Source organism: Octopus sinensis, linkage group LG6 (genome assembly GCF_006345805.1).
Source record: "Octopus sinensis linkage group LG6, ASM634580v1, whole genome shotgun sequence".
In the NCBI taxonomy this organism is placed as follows: Eukaryota; Metazoa; Mollusca; class Cephalopoda; order Octopoda; family Octopodidae; genus Octopus; species Octopus sinensis.
In genome coordinates this window covers 34,829,540-34,850,157 of record NC_043002.1, presented here as the reverse complement: position 1 = coordinate 34,850,157, position 20,618 = coordinate 34,829,540, and the positions used below count along the sequence as shown (strand labels likewise).

Genomic DNA, 20,618 nt, shown 5'->3' with positions numbered 1-20,618 from the left:
ACCATCATCATCACCGTTGCTTCTGCCTCTATCACAACTACAGCTCATACTATTACTATCACCCCATTACCATCACAACTGTCAATCTACTACTGTCGTCACCATCTCTATGCCTACTATATTACTCTCACCCCAGCAAGAGGAATAATAGAAGTGTCATTGAATAGTGAGAGAGGGGATCAAAGTGTGACACTGACACACAGAAATTCGTTTTGGCAATTATTATTATAGATATAGTTAAAAATCAGTATTAAGTTCATAAATAGAAACATTATATGAAATACAATCACTTACTTTAAAGAAGGAGGCCATTCTCCCTTCTCGATACCTGGAGATTTTGGTCTAAAATAATAAAAAAAATAAGATCAATCAATGTGATAAAATTAGGCAAATAAGGTCAACCTGCATAATAATAAAGCATAAATCCCAAAACAAAAAAAATCTTCCATTTCAAAACCCCACTTTGAAGGTATTTCAAAATATTTGGAACAGAAATATTCACCCATGTGACTACCTAATTAAAAAATATAGCATAAATTACTTTAATATATTTCACATCACATACTTTTACTATAAAGCCTAAATTATTAAACATTGATATAATCATTTTGTATTTCAATTCTACCATATACAGGCTTCACTCAAAAAACTTGCTAGCCAGAACCAAAGCACCTATTATTGGTTTCAAAGTTTGGCACAGGACCAGCAATTTTGGAGGAGGAGGTAAGTTGATTCCATCAACCTATGTCCAACTGATACTTAATTTACCAACACTAAAAGTATGAAAGGCAAAGGCAACCCCAGAGGCAGTCAAACTCAGAATGTAAAGTCCAAAGAAATGCCACAAACCATCTTTCCTGGCAGGGTAACAATCCTGCCAGCTCACTGCCTTCAAACCATTTATTATTGACAACAGTAATCTTTTATGTGAGGGAACCTATTTTCTTATATATAATACTATATCAGTATCTCATAATTTTACTAAAACCTTCTGTATAACTTATTGAAGCACATGAATCAGTGAGAAACACACAGTTCCAATGACTGTTTCACAATACAATCTATTACTTACTCAGCATTGGAGGAATTATCTTCTGTTTGATTATTCTCAGGACTTGATTGATAATTAGACAGTTGCTGTTGCTGCTTTCCAGGATGAGGAGAACACATTTTCTGCTGTGATTGTTGCTGCTGTTGAGGGAACATTTTTGTTCGGTAACTTGAAATGGCATTGGTATTCTGTACATTGTGACGTTTAGAGATCTGAAAACGAATGCCCAGAGCATTTGCGTTCCTTACTACAAGAAAAAAACAGAAAAGGAAAACATTACATTTATAATAATTGATTTTAATACTGGTACCCTCTTATCCACCCACATCTCCAGTGTCATTCTATAAAACAACTCTTTCCACCTGTCCAGAACAACATCAATCTGTGTCACAACTCTACATGACCTTTACAGGGGTAATCAGGAGAAATGCTTTCATCATATCATTTACTATATAGCTATAATCACATGTAACATCATGTCCTCACTAAAAAGCACACCATCACAGACACATTTTTACAATACAACACAACACCCTTACTAAATATGTCTACATTACACCAGAGACAACCTCACTACAACTACCACCCAACAACAAGCCCTCACTACAACTGTACATCATTTCACAAACCCTCTCTTCCACACTGACTCCACCACAGATCCTCACTTCCACACTACACGCCACTCTCCACAGACACATCATACCTTTATTAACAAGTTACACATCACATCCAAGCCAATGAAGGAGCCTCTTCATACTCATTCAACCAGCTAGAAATACAGCCAAATATCCTTCAAATCACATCCCACCACCTTAAAACAAAAAGAACACATTGGATAATTAAGTTTCTAGATATGCTAGGTCAATATATAAACACAGATGTGAAGGTCAGAGGTGGCACATGGCTCAATGCTGAAATGACTAAATAATCCGGCACATGTTCAAACAACCACACTATATAACAGTGCCTCGCTATCACAATGTAACAGGCCCTTACTACCACACTGTGTAACAGGTCCTTGCCACTACACTGCTCAATATATCCCCTCTATGATGGCGGAAGTGTAGTTATTGATAAGATTAAAAGATTCGATAGTCTCAACTGCCAACTTGCAGAGAAACACTGTCTGATCCCTTCAAACTTTCAAAATATTGAATAAGAATATTATTATAAACTATGCATGTATAAAATTATACATGGATAGAGATATACATAATATTTTTATTGTGGCCAAGTCAGTCTCTTGCTACACTGAGTTTTGCCTGTGGGTGCACAGAGTCATGAACTCAGGCATTGCTGAGGGACTAAAAAAGTTTGCTTTGCAACTATGAGGTCTTGGGTTTTATATAATAAAAACCTGAATACAGAAACTAACTAAGCCCCATCATACAGGTATGAAGGCTTGAGGCAGACATTGACATGTTTCTTTTTAATTTAATATTAGATAAAGGTGTAAACTGTTGGCAATACTACAAAAATAACCCATTAACAATACCTGAATGGGATAATGGAAAAACAAATGAGGCAATAAAGAAAGTTGCTATGTAATGATAGTTAAGAAATGGTTAATAATTTGTTAAGGCCCTTTATAGATCCCTGAAGCATTTGCTATTTCTTCTTACTTTACACCAACAGAGGTAGTTGCTGGTGGTGTTGTTTTATACACTCACCTTCTTTAAATTGGAGTGTATTTTCTTAATTTTATCATTCATGTAGTCTTCATCATTTAGCATCTGCTTTTCATGCTGGCATGGGTTAGATGGTTTGACTGAAACTAGTAAACTGGAAGGCTGCACCAAGTTCCAATCTGATTTGGCATAGTTTCTATGACTGGATGCCCTTCCTAAACCAACCACTCCAAGAGTGTAATGGGTGCTTTTTATGTGCCACTAGCACAGATGCCAGTTATGTGACACTGGCATTGGCCACAACTACAATTTCACTTGGCTTGACTAAGCTATGAAATTCTTACATTCTCTTAATTCCCTGTAATTCAGACCACCCCATGGTCCCAGCAGACTAAATGGAAAAAGTGTGGCCTTGGAGGATGTGCTTGAACACCCAGACTTCCAGGGCTCACACTTGTGGATAACCATCTCCACCCCAAAAGCAGTGAACAGGGATATGGTCCAGGGGCCAAGAATGCTGGAGGTCTCCACTGCCACATAGCAACTGATACTTTGACAATGTTGTTACTTTACCCTTGCCCACAACACAAACCTCTCTAAATTCTGCCATTTATTCAAACAAATACCATTTTATAAAAACAAGAAATGTTACAACTAACGTTTATTCTTGGCCATTTGAAACCTTGGCATATTTGAAGGATAATCAGTATTGTGGTACTGGTGGCCAGGTGACAACTGCTGTTGTTGCTGCTGCTGTTGTTGAGAAGACTGTTGTGGTGACTGTTGATCTGGCTGGTAATGCTGAGGTGGTGGCTGTTGTTGAAGGTGTGGCTGTGACTGTTGTTGATGAAGGTGTGGCTGTTGAAGATGAAGTGAGGTTGGCATATGTGGTGGAGGTGGCTGCTGCATGTGTTGCCGTTGCTGCTGCTGATCTATGTTGTCTCCAGTGCCAGGAGGTAATGGCTGCTGGAGAACCATATGAGGAGGTGGAGGAGGTACCTGGTTAGGTGGTCTGTTATCTGGATGCTGTTGAAACAAGTGAAAAATGTATTTAAGATATACTGAACCCTATTATTATAACTAAGTCATTAGAAGAAGATTCTATAAATTAAGAACCAGTAACTGGTTATATATATATATATATATCCTTTAAGTTCGTTTATGGGAAACATTTTGAATCTCTTATTATAAAAGGCAGATTTTATCTGCCTCCCTTTGTATCTTATAGAAATCTACAATATAGGATTTCTTCAATTACAATTTACCTAGCATTTTTAAGAGTAGAATGCATCGGGTCGTGCCAGGTCCAGTTTTTAAAATTTCAACCCCAATTAAGCAAAATTTAGAGAAAACTCACATTGTGGTGTCTAAGTCAAATGCTTCTCTTAGTGTGGCCTACACCACACGCACACGCACACACAGTGTGCAACGAATAAAGTGAAAGTAATTCACTTTTTGTAGTGAGTGACTCTTTCACTCTGCCACTTCCTCTTTACACACATAGACACGCAAATATATAAATAAAATTGTAAGCTAACGTGTGTGTGTGTGCGTGTGTGTGAGAGTGTGTGTGTGTGTGTGTGTGTGTGAGTGTGTGTGTGTGTGAGGGTGCATGTGTGTGTGTGTGTGTGTGCGTGAGTGCGTGACAGGAAAGTTTTTTAGGACGAATATAAGACCTATATCCAAGTAGCAGAAAAATCGCCCAAAAGTGTATATAGATATTTAAATGTATTTATATATTCATCTATACACAGATGTATGTATAATGTGTGTGTATATATTTCCATAGAGGTAACCTTTCACTCCATACAAAGTTTTTTAGGACGAATATAAGATCTAAAGTATATACAAGTAGCAGAAAGATCGCCCAAAAGTGTATATAGATATTTAAATGTATTTATATATTCATCTATACACAGATGTATGTATAATGTGTGTGTATATATTTCCATACACGTAACCATTCACTCCGCACAAAGTTTTTTAGGACGAAAATAAGATCTAAAGTTATCTCTAAGTAGCACAAAGATCGCCCAAAAGTGTATATAGATATATAAATGTATTTATATATTCATCTATGCACACATGTATGTATAACGTGTGTGTATATATTTCCATAGAGGTAACCATTCACTCCATACAAAGTTTTTTAGGACGAAAATTAGATCTAAAGTTATCTCTAAGAGACAGAAAGATCGCCCAAAAGTGTATATAGATATTTAAATGTATTTATATATTCATCTATACACACATGTATGTATAATGTGCGTGTATATATTTCCATAGAGGTAACCATTCAATCCATACAAAGTTTTTTAGGACGAAAATATTTATATATAAAAGAAAGGTTGTGTGTCTGTCTACTCCGATTTAGATTCCTAACTACTCCCACATTTTGCGATGCAGTTTAACCAAAACCGGGTATCTTATAGTCGTGATTCATATCAAGCCCTTCTGGGTATTAGCGCGCGTCTACGATGAGTCTATGATTTTACAAATAATTTACCATCATTTTTTTCCATTTTAATGCATATTTTTTTAAATAAAGGGAAGTAACTCTCAAACTTCACACCAATATGCGTGCTCATATGGCGAAGGCAAAATACCAGGGGATGAAAATGGTAATATTGCCATCGATTCCATTTGTACCATTGTTAAGACGCCTTCTGATCTCAGAGATGCAGTGTTCCCAGATCTACAAGCTAATTATCAGAATATGGATTGGATTGGCAAAAAGGCTATACTGGCCCCGAGGAATAAAACTGTTCACCATATTAATGATGAAATGCTAAAACTCATTCCTGGGGAAGTCTATGTATATCAGTCTATCGATACAACTCCTGACCCAGAGGACGTCATCAACTATCCAATAGAGGTACTCAATTCCTTTGAGCACCCCGGACTACCACCACACTTTCTCAAACTTAAAGTTGGTGCCCCTATAATGCTCATCAGAAATTTGGTTCCCCCAAAACAATGCAATGGCACACGTTTGATCGTTAAGTCCTTATCTCCCACCGTAAGCTTATATCAATATTTGCCTGAATAATCATCATAATTCAGTGCAATCATTAACAGTACTTTCAAGCAATTCAGCCCCGAGCAACGCCGGGCAATTCTGCTAGTATGCATATAAAAGCTCCTGTATTATCACGCCAGCTACTGCTAAGGATTATTATTGTTATTACTATATATCATTTGCTTTGTCTTTTTTTCTATGCTGGCATGGGTTAGACAGAAACATGTTTTATAACCATACAGCTAGATATTCTTCCTATTGCCAACCCTTCTGTTTTCAAGTAAAGGATTTTTTATTTCATTGGTTTTTGAAAGCACACAAGCAACAGGATGTATTTTTTTATATGGAATGTAACATAGCAGTTTTTTATGCAGGTAATAACAAGCATGTGGTATATCAGCATCCACACTCATATAAACATAGACAATGTCATTATATTGACCAGACTACCAGATGCTGTAACACACAGCTGATCACAATGCACTACTTCACATAGTTGTAGCTTTTGAATGATGCCACTCTGCTGACAGGCCAGCATCCCCCTTGAACAGAACACTGGTTTGTCAGAGGATTACCCATTTGCAGCCAAGTGGACTGGAACAACATGAAATGAAGTGTATTGCTCAAGAGCTCAACACACAGCTACTTGGGATACTGAAACCATGATCTTGTAATTTGATGTGCAACACCCTAACTACTAGGCCAATCTCTGTCTGTCTGTCTCTCTCTCTCTCTCTCTCTCTCTATATATATATATATATATATATATATATATATATATATATATTTTTATTTTTATTTCATCTAGTTTCAGCTCACAAGCTGTGGCCATGCTGGGGCACCGCCATTTATATATATATATATATATTCAAAAGAAGTTTTAATTATTACTCTATTGCAAATTTATTCACTTGTTACTTATTATACTCCATGCTGAAGTAATCCATACACAACCATGAGGAACACTAGCTTAGAGACAGCAATGTCCAGATAGTTGACTGCAGAGTAAGGTAAATGATATACAACCCTTTTGATGCAAACCTCCTGAGACAATCCCGGTTCTATAAGACAAACCTGCTGTTTTAAGGTGATTTAAATTGAAACCCTCCATAAAAATTTCATGTTAATTTATATTTCAAACATCAGCTTAACAAAGATTAAGTTGTTACTAAATTTTTCATTTTTTTTCAAAATTAAATGAAACAAAAGCAGTGTTTCAAAAGAAATTTTGTAATACAGAGTTAATGATTAGTATAAGGGAAATATAAAACAGAAGAGAGTTGGTGAGAAGTTGATTGAGGCAAACTGCATTGAGGAAGATGGTGGATAAAAGAGAAGGATTGTGTATACAATACACAGAGTGACTGGGAAGTAGTAACCTTGATCAGTTTCCTGACACTGGAAACAAATTTCTATATTATGTAACAGAAGAGGTTTTTCTACACCTGTACTGAGTGATAATTGCTGAAGAGGAATAAGCAAATATCCCCACCACTTTAGAAATGTTGGATAGAAGTAGAATAAGGTGTTTACAGGTATCAGTAGATGCTCCTTTCCTTGACACAAGCAATGCATACAATTCCAGGTTTTTCTGGAACCAGTAAATTCTGAAGTTTACTATCCTATCTGAGAAAGCATCTGGAATCGATGGCAATATTACCATTTTACAAAGTTTACTTGATTTAAAGTCTACACTTCTAAATGAAAACCTAACAATATTTTATGTAAAAATCATTTATGTTCCAAACAGCTTAATAATGAAATAAGTTATTTTATTAATTTTGTTGTCTTGGAAGAATCATTACACCAATAATAACACATGCACTGTATCCCTCAAAATTCTCAACTATTTTCAAAATTAACTGAAACACCAAGGCAGAGTAATTTGTGAGCAGGAAGAAGTTAATCACATTTAAATCTATGCATTATTATTATATATTATTTGAACAATGATCTACAAACAAATCAATTGATCAATGACAAAGAACACAATAATTACTTTAATGTATATTTTGTACATCTTACATGAATTCTATAATAATTTTTTTTTTAACAGGAGTACAAGGCCAGGAATTTTAAGGGAGGGACAAGCAATTATTTGTCTGACAAGCATTGGTTTCAATACTTGCTCGATTTTACCAACCTAAGAAGAATAAATGACAAAGTTGGCCAAATACTGCAAGGCAAAATGCCTCACAGTATTTGGCTATGACTAACAATTCAGCTAATCTACAACAATAATAACAACAATAGAAATTCAATACTTACATTCTGTTGATACTGGCCATAGGGTGGTACATTACCATATTGTTGTGGCATATTGTAATACCTAGTAAAGACGAAGAGGAATGTAATAAACTACATATCAAAGAAATAAGAACTAAACAGGTTTAATAGACAATAATAATAATATCTTGATGAGATTGCAGAATAAATGTGTAATCTGCTGGACAATACTTACTGTCCATAAGGATACTGAGAATACATATTATAGTTGTTGTTGTAGTAGAAGTTGTTGCTGCTGCTGTTGTTAGACTGGTCAGGTAAGTTCATGTTGGGATGGGGTGGTGGTGGTGGTGGTGGCATTTGTTGCATGTTGTGGCCAACATTACCAGCTGGGTGAGGACTCTGAAGAGGTGGAGGAGGAGGCATTGGTTGACAGGGTAAGACAGAGGCCGGCAGACCAAGACTTTGTTGAGCTGAAAGGACAGCAGCTTTTGTCGGACTAGTATCTTTGCAGCTATCAGTGTCAGTTTTTAACTTTAAACCACTTACAGCCTCCAATGCTTTCCGAGCAGTTTCCCATTCTGGTTTATTAGGATACATTACATTATCAGAACTAAAAAAAAGATTTTAAAAGAAAGTTTTAAAAAACAATTAAAAATTGTTTGAAGACAAGAATCTAAATAACAGCTAAAATAAAATAAAGAGCAATACAGGTGCAAAAAATCAAAATATGATAAGTATGTTGACATTTTGTTCTACTAGTTTATTTACTCTGCAGGTGAAAATATAACCGATGTGCAACCTAACTAATAATCAAAACTATGTTTTTATGCCACATTATAATCTAAAGTAGAAAGAAACAATGACAGTATCATTACAATAAAAAAAAACAACTTCTCATGGAAGTATTGTAATTAGAGCTGCAAGATTAAGAACAGGCTAGGTGAAGTTCAGAGAGCTTCTACCTTTGTTGGTAACAAAGAGCCTCTCCCTCAGAGTGAAAGGCAGATTGTATGATGCTTGTGTGCAAACAACTATGCTACAAGGCAGTGACACATGAGCTGTGGCTGCAGAGGACATGCAAAGGCTTGAAAGAAATGAACTTAGTATGCTTTGTTGAATGTGCAATGTCAGTGTGCATGTAAAACAGAGTGTGTCACAAGAGAAAAATTGGGTATAAGAGGGAGGGCATGAGATGTAGTGTGCAAGAGAGAAGACTGTACTGATATGGCCATGCAGCGCATATGGACAAAGACAGATGCATAAATAAGTGCAGATCTCTAATTGTGGAGGGAACCTATGGAAGAGGTAGACCCAGGAAGACATGGAATAAAGCGGTGAAATAAAATCTTTAGATGTTGAGTCTAATGGAGACAATGACAAGTGACCGAGACTTTTGGCAATTTGCTGTGCTTGAGAAGACACATAAAGTTAAGTGAAACTACACTCATGACCAGTGCTATTGATATGTAAAAGGTACCTGTGCTGGTGACATGCGTGAGGCACCCACGCTGGTGAGACATAAAAGGTGCCCATGCCAGTGATATGTAAAAGGCATCCATGCCGGTGTGTTAGGAATGGTATCTAGTTGTAGAAACTAGGCCAAAACAGATTGGAGCCTAGTGCAGCTTTCCATCTTACCAGTTCTAGTTACACTGTCTAGCCCATGCCAGGATGGAAAACGGACACTAAATGATGATGTCAAAGATATTTAATGAAGATAAACACTACATGTAAAAAAATTGATCAATATTTAATTTCTCTGAGACAGGCTGTTGGTGAAGCAAAACTATTCAGCAAAACACCATTTTGAAACTGAGGGTGGTAGCAAAGATCATTACAATCATCATTCAAAAGGTTAACACACTATTTTCCCACATCTGCCATCAACTGGACAATTCATATTTCCAATGCTTCGTTATTTTGTGTGTGTTACCCAGTATCTCGAGATCAGATTTAATCACATTTTATTCTATGGTTACTGTCCATTACTACCATGCGACACTTTTTAACCAAGTTCATATCAGTGTAATCTTTTCTTGCATACATCACCTGACAACTTTCAACAAATCATACTTAAGCCATTCTTCTTCGGTTCCCATAGATCATCTACAGAAGTCTCACTACCAAATAGTATCATGCATTTTTATAAATTCTTCATATAGTCTATCTTCATGATGAGAAAAAATATTTATAATAGGTCACTGAACTATGATCACATATTTACTTTTATTTTAATGTCTACGGTTTTATTACAGCCATCTCCAGGACCAGAAACTTATAACTACATCTTGTGAGTCATCTTAATACTTCATGGGCTTTATTTCCATTTCTTTCAGTACGTTTAAGTCTTGCCACTGCTATAGACTCCACTATACTTTTTGTATACAAACTATTAAGTCCTACCTACTCACTTCCTACGGAGAAGCTACCTCCCAGATGCTAAACTATTTAAATTTTTCTTTTTAATCTATAAATAAAATTAAAGAATCTTTGGGTCTTAATCGAACATCCCTCAAATAAACATGAAGTGAATGCCCTTTAGCAATAAAATAGTGAGGCAAGTCGAAGTAAATCACTTTACAAAAGATAATTTCACAATTATCAAAATAAAATGTATATGAAATCAGAGGTCACTACAAAAAAACTTGTTTTGGGAGTAGACTTCTCTTGCAATAATTTTGAAAAGTAGATAATGGAATTTAACATAATGAACAATTTTCTTAAACTAATTATGGCAATCATTCAAATTTCCTACATTTCTTCAACATTACAACCAAATAGTTACACCAAAATTTGTTGTGAAAAAAAATGAAGACAAAGTTCTTCAGTATATATTTCCTTGTGCACTCCTAAATACCTCTGCTCCTTTGTAATTATTGCCACCAAATTATGACCTCTAAACCTTATTTCTACAAATTAAAGGTTTGTTTTTCCTTTTTTACTGTTTTCCAAATTGCAGAAATAGTTCCATTTGAGTAGAAATTTAATCAAAGGAATTTCAGTCAACAATATTCTTTTTTGCATATCTTGGAAAAGTTTGTCCAATATACACTTCCGATTACTTTTTAAAAACAGTTTTGGTGTGATTTGTGAGATCTGGCTACTATTTCCAGCAAGTCAACAACCAAACAAATTCTCTTATTGGCTCAATTTAAATACTCATAAATTAACCCACTGGCATTTAAACTGGCCATATTCAGCAAAAATATTCTACCTGTTTTATGTTCAAGTTGGTCATTCTAAATATTATCACATCATTACCTCAAAGCTATGAAATCATGCATGATTAATTTTTTTTTTAATGTAAATAAATAAGTATTACACTTGACAGAGTAATCAGAATGCCAAAGGCCAACAGAAATCTCATTTTTTAAAATTAGATTTTTCATTAAATCTGAATACTTTAAAATAGACAATCAAGAGCAGATTCATCAACAATGCTTTAAGTTCACTTTTCCATAGAAAGATGAGTTTTCTGAGGCAGTATGTTACTACCTGATGTTCTTGCTATTACCAGTCCTTTTAGCACCTAATACAACATGCAGAAACACGGTATAGTTTGGTGTTAATCTGCATTCAGTCTCATCTAACAATTTTAAAAAACTGTATTTAAGATGCATCATATTTAGTGCGCAAGACAAATGACTCTGCTAGTATGGTCATATGTTGTGAATGAGGATAGCTGTGTGAAAAAGTGTCACACCCTAGCAGTTGAGGGAACCTGTGGAAAAGGTAGACCCAAGAAAACCTGGGATGAGGTGGTGAAGCACAACCTTCGAACATTGGGCCTTACCGAGGCAATGACCAGTGACCAGGACATTTGGGATATGCTGTACTTGAGAAGACCTGACAAGCCAAGTGAGACCATTGCCCATAGCCTCTGCCAGTGGGTGTAACCAGCCCATTTATGAATACCCCTCATTCATTGGACAATAAACCTTGCTTGTGAAGAGCTATTGACGCAAGTGAAATCAAAATTAAAATGAAAATTGCTGACGTGACTGACGACAGTACTGCCTGATTGGCACTCGTGCCAGTGGAACATTAAAAGCATATCCAAAACGTAGGGTGTAACGTCTCATTCACTGGACAATGAACTTTGCTTGCGAAGACCCATTGAGGCAAGTGTAAACACATCAAAATCGCTGACGTGGCCTATGACAGTACCGCCTGATTGGCACTCGTGCCAGTGGAACATTAAAAGCACATCCAAAACGTAGGGTGTAACGTCTCATTCACTGGACAATGAACTTTGCTTGCGAAGACCCATTGAGGCAAGTGTAAACACATCAAAATCGCTGACGTGGCCTATGACAGTACCGCCTGATTGGCACTCGTGCCAGTGGAACATTAAAAGCACATCCAAAACGTGGGGTGTAACCCCTCATTCACTGGACAATGAACTTTGCTTGCGAAGACCCATTGAGGCAAGTGTAAACACATCAAAATCGCTGACGTGGCCTATGACAGTACCGCCTGATTGGCACTCGTGCCAGTGGAACATTAAAAGCACATCCAAAACGTAGGGTGTAACGTCTCATTCACTGGACAATGAACTTTGCTTGCGAAGACCTATTGAGGCAAGTGTAAACACATCAAAATCGCTGACGTGGCCGATGACAGTACCGCCTGATTGGCACTCGGGCCAGTGGAACGTTAAGAGAAGCATATCCGAGCGTGATCGTTGCCAGGGCCACGGATTAGCTCCCGTGTCCGTGACACGTGCAAAGCACCATTCAAGCGTGGTCGTTGCCAGTGCCGCCGGACTGGCTCCCGTGCAAGTAGCACGTAAAAACACCTTTTGAGCGTGGTCGTGCCGGTGGCACGTAAAAAGCACCCACTACACTCTGCGTGGTTGACGCTAGGAAGGGCATACAGCTGAAGAAACTTTGTCAGATCAGATTGAGTCTGGTGCAGCTCTGGTTCACCAGTGCTGTCAAACCGTCCAACCCATGCCAGCATGGAAAGCAGACGTTAAACGATGATGATGATGATCTAAACCACGCAAGCCCCTTGTGGGTAATAAAGAAATAGATCTAAACCATGCATGGACACCTGCGCCATCGACGAGTTTCTAGGTTACTAATTTCATACTAAGACAAATAAAATTAAGAAGAACTGCAAAAAAATTCAGTGTAAAGTGGGCAAGTAATATTTCATGCATTTGTTTTATCATGCGGCCCTCTCCCACTAGGAAATGGTACGATACGGCCCCAGTTGAGGAAAAGTTAGTCTACACAATTCTCCCGTAGCTTAACTACAATCTCTCATATAACTGTTATCTAATTAATTGCGGGATGGAGTGATTTGATCTTAAGTATTTGTTAAAACTGTTATAATTTTATAGAAATTGTGTATCTTTTCCATTTGTTGTCAGTGTTTAGCCCGCGGTCAGGGAGTCCAACAATGACATTCCTTCAACCCCGCATCCTTGTAAGACTGCATTATAATTTTTTTTCCTTTCCTTTTTTTTTAATGCGACTGGATGTAATATAAGGAAAATTTGGATGTTTTTTTCTGGCAGGTGACCACATAGAAGCTATAGTTATAGTCGGTGGGCGTAAAGCGAAAGCAAAGGATAAAAGTGGCAGAGTAAAAATAACTGAGATATGAATCTAAACAAGCTCCATAATTAAACGGATTTTAATAACTATCAACAATTAATAAATAAGGGGCAAGTAATGCTCTAATTATGTTATTTAAATTTTAAATGACGGGAGCCACCGTGCATAGCAGTGCCAATATATGTTAAACGTAACATGAGAAAATCTGAGATGTAGTGAATGCCGCCATTATAAGGAGTGGCATTGAGGTGGTCTCACTGAAGTTTACAAGTGAAATAGCAGTGAAACTACCGATGGTCCGTAACAGCAAATAATAAATACAAAAAGTTGGACAGGAATAAATTATTTTGATGCGAAAAACAGAAGCCTAACATTTTGGGTAGGTTCTTCGCCGAACAGTTCACCTCAAGACATAAGAATTCCTTTCTTCCTCACACCAAAATATTTTTTTCCGTTTTATTTGCTGTATCACATCAACGTTCTTTAAACATGATTTTCTTTTCAAAACACACGCCATTATAAATATTTTAGAGATTTTGATACAAAGACGAAACTCACTGTCTTATGTGATTTTTCTCATTTGGTTTAACTTGTCTTTCAATAATTATTTGTAAAAAGCATCAAGATACATTTGTGTGACTGTTTGCTTAATTAACATCGTTACTTTCTAAAGCTCTCCTTCCGTATATATATGTGTATGTAATTGTAGCCTATTTCCAGTGTTTAACATAACGTAATATTACTGTTCTGTTTTACAGATATACATACACACCAGTTCATATCTACATGACTTACATCGAAGGTAAATCACAAAGTCCCCGCTATTTATATATCGCATATCTGGCGATCTTTACCCCATATCTGTCCTATATTGCCTCTTTACTTCTGATATGATACACCAGTCTGTTCCTGGTATATATATATATAAATATATACATATACCAACAGTGTGTATGTATGTATATATACATATACCAACAGCATATATGTATATACATAAATCAGTCGATTTCTTTATCAGCACTAGACGCCATATTACAGTAAATTAACCAACACAAAATATTTGCTATAACATCAAAATAGCATTTACTGATCATAGTAAAACGATGAATACATTTTAATATACATTCATAATACCTTTCTGGTGTTTCCGACCCTGAGGTAGGGTTATTATTCCAAGAAACTGACGACATTAGAAATATTTCAACGTTCGTAACACAAAAAAAGACATAGGATATAGAACGATAGAATTTAGAGCGCATGCGTACATTAGCATTCAACCTGACAGCTACTGTTTGTTTCGTAATGTCATTCGCTTATTTTACTGTAATATAATTCACTTATTTCTTCAGAAATTTATGTTATAAACATATATATTTAATCAATTAAAGAATCTTTTTTCAAATTGTTTATACTATATTTCTAATGTTGATAGGAAGCTAGCTCTGCTTCGCCACACTCAAACATACTTTTATGGCGCCAATTTTTTATGTTGTTTCGTTCGTAGAATTACGAATTCTGTCTGTACTATGATGGATGACAATTATAATTTAGAATCTCTGGTTGAATTTTTGGGAGAGGATTCATCAGAAGATGAAGAAGTAAAGGATCAAAGCACTGCTGATTTTTCCAAAAACTGCAGTAAATCTCTCACAAAATCCACTACATTGAGAAGTAATGTTCTGGGAAATAACCAACCAACTCCCTTCTCTGATCCTCATTCCAGTTCCCAAGAGAATCTTCTGGATGAGCTACAGAAAATGAGAGAACGTATGCAAGAACTAGAACAGAAATTACAGCAACAAAACTCAATACCGTCACAGCCAGTAAATTCGAATTTACCTCAAACCAACTCTGATCCTAAGCCTCATAGTTTGCTTAGTGCCGAAGTCGATCTGTTTACCTCAGAAGGTCAGTCAAGACACGTTTCTTGTTCTAAAACCTCACCATCTCCTTCATCTGTGTCTGTCAAACTTTCCACTTCCTTAGTGAATAACGGCAGTGAATCTTCGACTTTAAAAAATGAATTGTTTGGTGATAGTGATAGTGATTGGGAAGATTTGGAGGGAGAGAAACCAAAATTAAGTGAAGAGGGTAATCAAATGAAGAAATTACTGAAAAAGTCTGCAAACCAACGAATCGCCCATTCGGCCACGCATGATGTGGCAAGCCTGCGAGCGAAAGCTGTGAAGACGAAATCACCAGTTCAAACTATCATTAATATTGAAAAACAGTTTAATGGGCAATCTGACCCAAAAGCAAACGTTTTCACAAATACAACTGCTGCTAATAACAATTGTGATACAGATCCTTTTTCAGGAATTCGTATTGTTAATCCCAAAGTATCCTCTTCCACCATGAAAATACGAATGCAAGATAGGCGAATGATTAAATTATCTCACATCCATAATAAAAATCCAAAGGAATTATCTGAATGTGACTGGGTAACTATTGCAGTTGTGGTACAGAAAGGGGAACCAAGGAAATCTTCCAAAGGAAATACATATAGTATATGGAAATTGAATGATTTACAGAACTGTGAGGAAAATGTTTCGTTTTTCTTGTTTGGTGAAGTGTATAAAACTCACTGGAAATTGGCTGTTGGTAGTGTAATTGGTTTATTAAATCCAAACATGATGGATAAATCTGAAAGAAAGCAATCTGATATTGCTTTCACCATTAGCCATCCCAATAAATTAATGGTTATTGGTAAGTCTGCTGATTTGGGGACATGCCAACAACGGAAGAAGAATGGTGCTCCATGTACAAATACTGTGAATAAGATGCAAGGAGAATTCTGTGTCTATCATGTCACTAGTGCTTATAAATTAACTTGTGCTAAAAGGAGTGAATTAAATAGCTACACTGGTGTCACTCCTAAATGCTTCAACAAGAAGGCTCTGCCTAAGGGAGGGATGTTTTTTTATCAAGGTAAATCTTATACATCATTACCCTTCGGCAATACACAGCAAAAAGATAAAATTACTGTGAGCAAACTGCAACATCAACAGAATAAGATGGGACAAGCTAGGCTGTCGACAATGAGTCTTCAGAAGATTGGCAACAAAGATCAGGCCATTCTTAATAAACTTTCTTCAGATAAGGATCAGGCATTCTTAGATATACTGAGTACACCATCAGTTGGGTCAATGAACCTCGTGAAACATTTACTGAAGAAAGAGAAGTTTGCAGCAGAGTCTGGAACAAATGCCTCTGTTGTTTCTATCAGCCCATCAGAACTTCTCAAGAAACACAAACAACAAATGGAAGTGAAAAAAAAAATCACTAAACTGTCTAATCCAGTTTTAGGGAGGGGTTTACAAACTGGATTAAACATTAACTTAGATTGTGTCAAGCCAGGATCCTCAAATTCTTCTGAAATATCAAGAATGTTGGCTGTCAAGAAAATCCAAAGTAGTGGAGGGCTTCAGAAAGAAGATCCTAATGCTGTCCGTAAAGAAAAGAATTTAAAAGTTATGGAAAAGATTAAGAAAAGGATCTCCGAAGACTTACAACCATCGACAGAAGAGGTGTCTGCTTCACAGCCTCCTCAAGCTAAGAGATCAAAACTATTAGGAAATATTGACTTAAATTCATCAGAAATAAAGAAACTGATGAAATTAAAGTCATCCCATTCTGGTGCCATTACAGAAATGGAGAATGAAAAACAGGAGAATTACTTCAATACTTTGGAGAAGAAAGAGGCATGTGAAGTCAAAATGCAATCTATAACTGAAGTAAAATGTACATTATTCAGCTGCAAGTTGTGCCGCTATACTGCATTATCTATTGGTGATAGGTGTAAGAAAGAACGCCATCATGTGAAGAAACATCAAGGCATGAAACGATTCTTCAGATGTCGTAAATGTAAAACTCGTCGCATTGCTTTTACACTGATGCCTAAAGATCCTTGCAACGAATGTGGTGAACATAACTTTGAAAAAACCTCAATGATGCCTGAGAAATCAGGCCCTAAACTTCAATCAGAACAACTCTCCTTGCGAGGGGATGAAGCAAAGAATTTGAATAGTTTGTCTTATAATATAACTGCTTCCATTGAACTCTAATTTGGAATTATTTTCACACCTAAACATTACTCATAAATTTGATATTTTTTTACCATGTGTTTCATAAAGTCTAGCACTTTATTCCCATACATTCATTTTTAGTGAATGTCGGAAACATTTTCATTTTGATAACTCACTGCTGCCATGTATGAATGTGCATATATATATAGTCCTGTAAATCCTTTTTATCAATCATATATCTTTGTAAACATTTATTTATAAAGTATTTATTTTTTCAAATGTTGGGGTGTTTCTTTTCTTTCACTGTTACTTTTTTTTTTAAATTTGTCTCCTATAGATGTAGGAGTGGCTGTGTGGTAAGTAGTTTGCTTACCAACCACATGGTTCTGGGTTCAGTCCCACTACATGGCACCTTGGGTAAGTGTCTTCTACTATTGCCTCGGGCCGACCAAAGCCTTGTGAGTGGATTTGGTAGATGGAAACTGAAAGAAGCCTGTCGTATATATATATATAAGTGTCTGTGTTTGTCCCCCCAACATCGCTTGACGACCAATGCTGGTGTGTTTATGTCCCTGTAACTTAGCAGTTCGGCAAAAGAGACCGGTAGAATGAGTACTAAGCTTACAAAGAATAAGTCCTTGGGTCGATTTGCTCAACTAAAGGCGATGCTCCAGCATGGCCACAGTCAAATGACTGAAACAAGTAAAAGAGAGTACTCATTTTCATATGATTCTATTAACTTTGTTGAAGTGGGTAGTGTAGTACCCTCTAGAGAGATATAATTAGGGTGGTACACTATCAGTATTGAAACGAGGTAGGATGAAGCTGGATTATAAAATCACTATGGACTGCAAGACTTAAGGATAATCTCTTATCAGTTAATAGGTCAGTGCTTTCATGTCGTGTTGTGCACTTACTGTTTGACCACATTCGTATTTTTAACCTGCTGTTAAATCTCTCTCTAAAGCATAGAAAACCTGTAAATTAATGATGATGATATATGTGTGTGTGTGCATATAAGTTTATTATTTTTGGTACAACCATTTAGAAACTGCTGTAGAATGACCTTGAAATTATTAGTTTGAAAGTTTATCGTGTTTGAACATTATCAGCAAATTAAACAATATGCTTGTTCATTTTATATCCATTTTCCATTCTAATATCATCATCATCATTTAGCGTCCGCTTTCCATGCTAGCATGGGTTGGACGGTTCAAATGGGGTCTGTGAAGCTGGAAGGCTTCGGTTACACAAATCTATATGAAGTTATATTCAGTTTCAATGACTACTTCTATGCAGGACCAGAATCTTTGCACCATTTATTTCATCCATCAACTGGACAATGCCAGCCTTCAGTTAAGCTATAATATTGTGAGGTTGGTGATTACCCTTTCAACAATACTGAACATACTAGTCCAGGGGACTTAAATCTGCTGAGTTTGGAGGCCATAAGTTTGGTATCACATGGTCATAAAGATTGTCTGATATCCATTCTTGGGTTACATGAGTTTTGTAAGGTGCTCAGTCTTGTTGAAACACATGGCCTACCACCCAGGGCATGACTGTTTTCAGCATCTCAGTGTATCTATGAGCATTAATTCTAAGACTTGTGGAAAGATGTGAGGTGGCATGATGACCATCTTTACTCACCACTCCAAAAACCATCATATTTAGTATGCATCATACTGGAGACATAAGAAAGATTTGCACTTTGGTCTTGGTTTAAGTTTTCCTCTGAGAACCAGATCATGCCATTTTTGTGTAGGTTTTTAATTTTGTTAAGTAATCACATGATATGAATCAGATAATTTTCCTGTGACTTTGCAGACGTGAACTGGCTACTCCTCAAGTACATAGGACTTGTACTGAATGTCTTCATACCCCACAGTGCTGATAGTCCACTTCAACACCTGAAGAGCATTTGTGATGGACCTCACTGATTTCCCCAAATCATCAATAATGTTTTGAACTCATTGGAAGAATTGCATCCCTATAATGTTTGAATGTGTAACATTTAGGAAGGAGACAATTTTCTAAATTACTATGTCTCACACATGGCAACAATGATTATATGCTTTTTCATTTCCTATGTTAGCATTTTATCTACGATGAAGGATCTGAAAGAAATTTTTTTCTTAAATCATTAAATTGATTCAAAGAGAGTAACATACAGAATATTAAGTATCCTCAAATAATTCTCTCATCCTGTGCATGTACATACATATGTATGAATGTATGTATATAGTGAATAAAAATATATATATGCAGTGAATAAACTGTCATCTACATTGTACAGAAATGAAAATAACACTGACATCTCATTTTAACATATATATTTACCAAAATTACATAAAAATAAACTGCCATCTACATTGTACAAAAATGAAAGTAACACTGACATCTCATTTTAACATATATTTACTAAAATTACATAAAAATATCTCGCAATACTAAAGAGTAAATTCATTCAATAAAATCGCCATTGGCTTCAATTACGACTTTGGAATCTCCTGCAACTCCTCTGGAGGGTCTTCCTGTTTAAGTTGGTGAATACTGCAATAATCCTTGCCTTCAGTTCATCTTTGGTGTTACAAGGAGTTTTGTTGGTCTCTCACTCAACTGTGCCCCACACATAATAATCAGTGGGGTTGCAGTCTGGGGAATTAGGTGGCCAGGTGTTAGGGGTGATGTGATCACAGAAATTCTCTTGTGCTTACACTTTAGATCCATCATGGCATCTGATGTGGCTTTTTAAACCACACAATGTATTAAAAAAACACCCACGTATATTGCATATCTGATTTGGACTACCAAGGGCTGTAGTCAAGCTCTGATTTTTATATAAAATTGTGGCCATCCATGCATACAGGCATGTCTTCTATGTCTCCCTCTCAACTGAGAGAGCCTACTCTTGCTAGCTCATGAATGCTGGTGCCATGTAAAAACACCCACTACACTCTGTTACGTGGTTGACATTAGGAAGGGCATCCATCCTTAGAAACTATGCCAAACAGATAAATGGAACTTGGACAGCTGGTCAGCTCCTGTTAAACCATCCAATCCATGCCAGAATGGAGAATGGACATTAAGTGGTGATGA

The 20,618-nt window shown here is 36.4% G+C and overlaps 2 protein-coding genes across 4 annotated transcripts in view; one reads left to right on the top strand and one right to left on the bottom strand.

The window, feature by feature from the left end:
• Positions 1–14,779, bottom strand: part of LOC115212795 (leukocyte receptor cluster member 8 homolog) — a 28,379-nt gene extending 13,600 nt beyond the window's left edge. For 2 of the 3 annotated variants that reach the window (XM_029781496.2, XM_029781495.2), the window contains exons 1-6: positions 14,629–14,779; positions 8,160–8,537; positions 7,967–8,027; positions 3,339–3,705; positions 1,073–1,298; positions 295–342 (exon numbers count right to left, since the gene is read on the bottom strand). In XM_029781496.2, the coding sequence (XP_029637356.2) occupies positions 295–342; positions 1,073–1,298; positions 3,339–3,705; positions 7,967–8,027; positions 8,160–8,537; positions 14,629–14,753 (1,205 nt within the window). In that variant the 5' untranslated portion in view covers positions 14,754–14,779. The remainder of the gene's footprint in view (positions 1–294; positions 343–1,072; positions 1,299–3,338; positions 3,706–7,966; positions 8,028–8,159; positions 8,538–14,628) is intronic. The other variant, XM_029781497.2, reaches the window with a different exon arrangement.
• Positions 14,780–14,866: 87 nt separating this feature from the next.
• LOC115213060 (protein MCM10 homolog) lies at positions 14,867–17,798 on the top strand. Its single transcript, XM_029781969.2, has one exon. The coding sequence runs from the start codon at positions 15,021–15,023 to the stop codon at positions 17,556–17,558; it is 2,538 nt and encodes an 845-aa protein (XP_029637829.1). The 5' UTR covers positions 14,867–15,020; the 3' UTR covers positions 17,559–17,798.
• The last annotated feature ends 2,820 nt before the right edge of the window (positions 17,799–20,618 follow it).

Bases quoted from the DNA above. Each gene is read 5' to 3' on its own strand.
- LOC115213060 (XM_029781969.2), top strand. From the start codon at position 15,021: ATGATGGATGACAATTATAATTTAGAATCTCTGGTTGAATTTTTGGGA.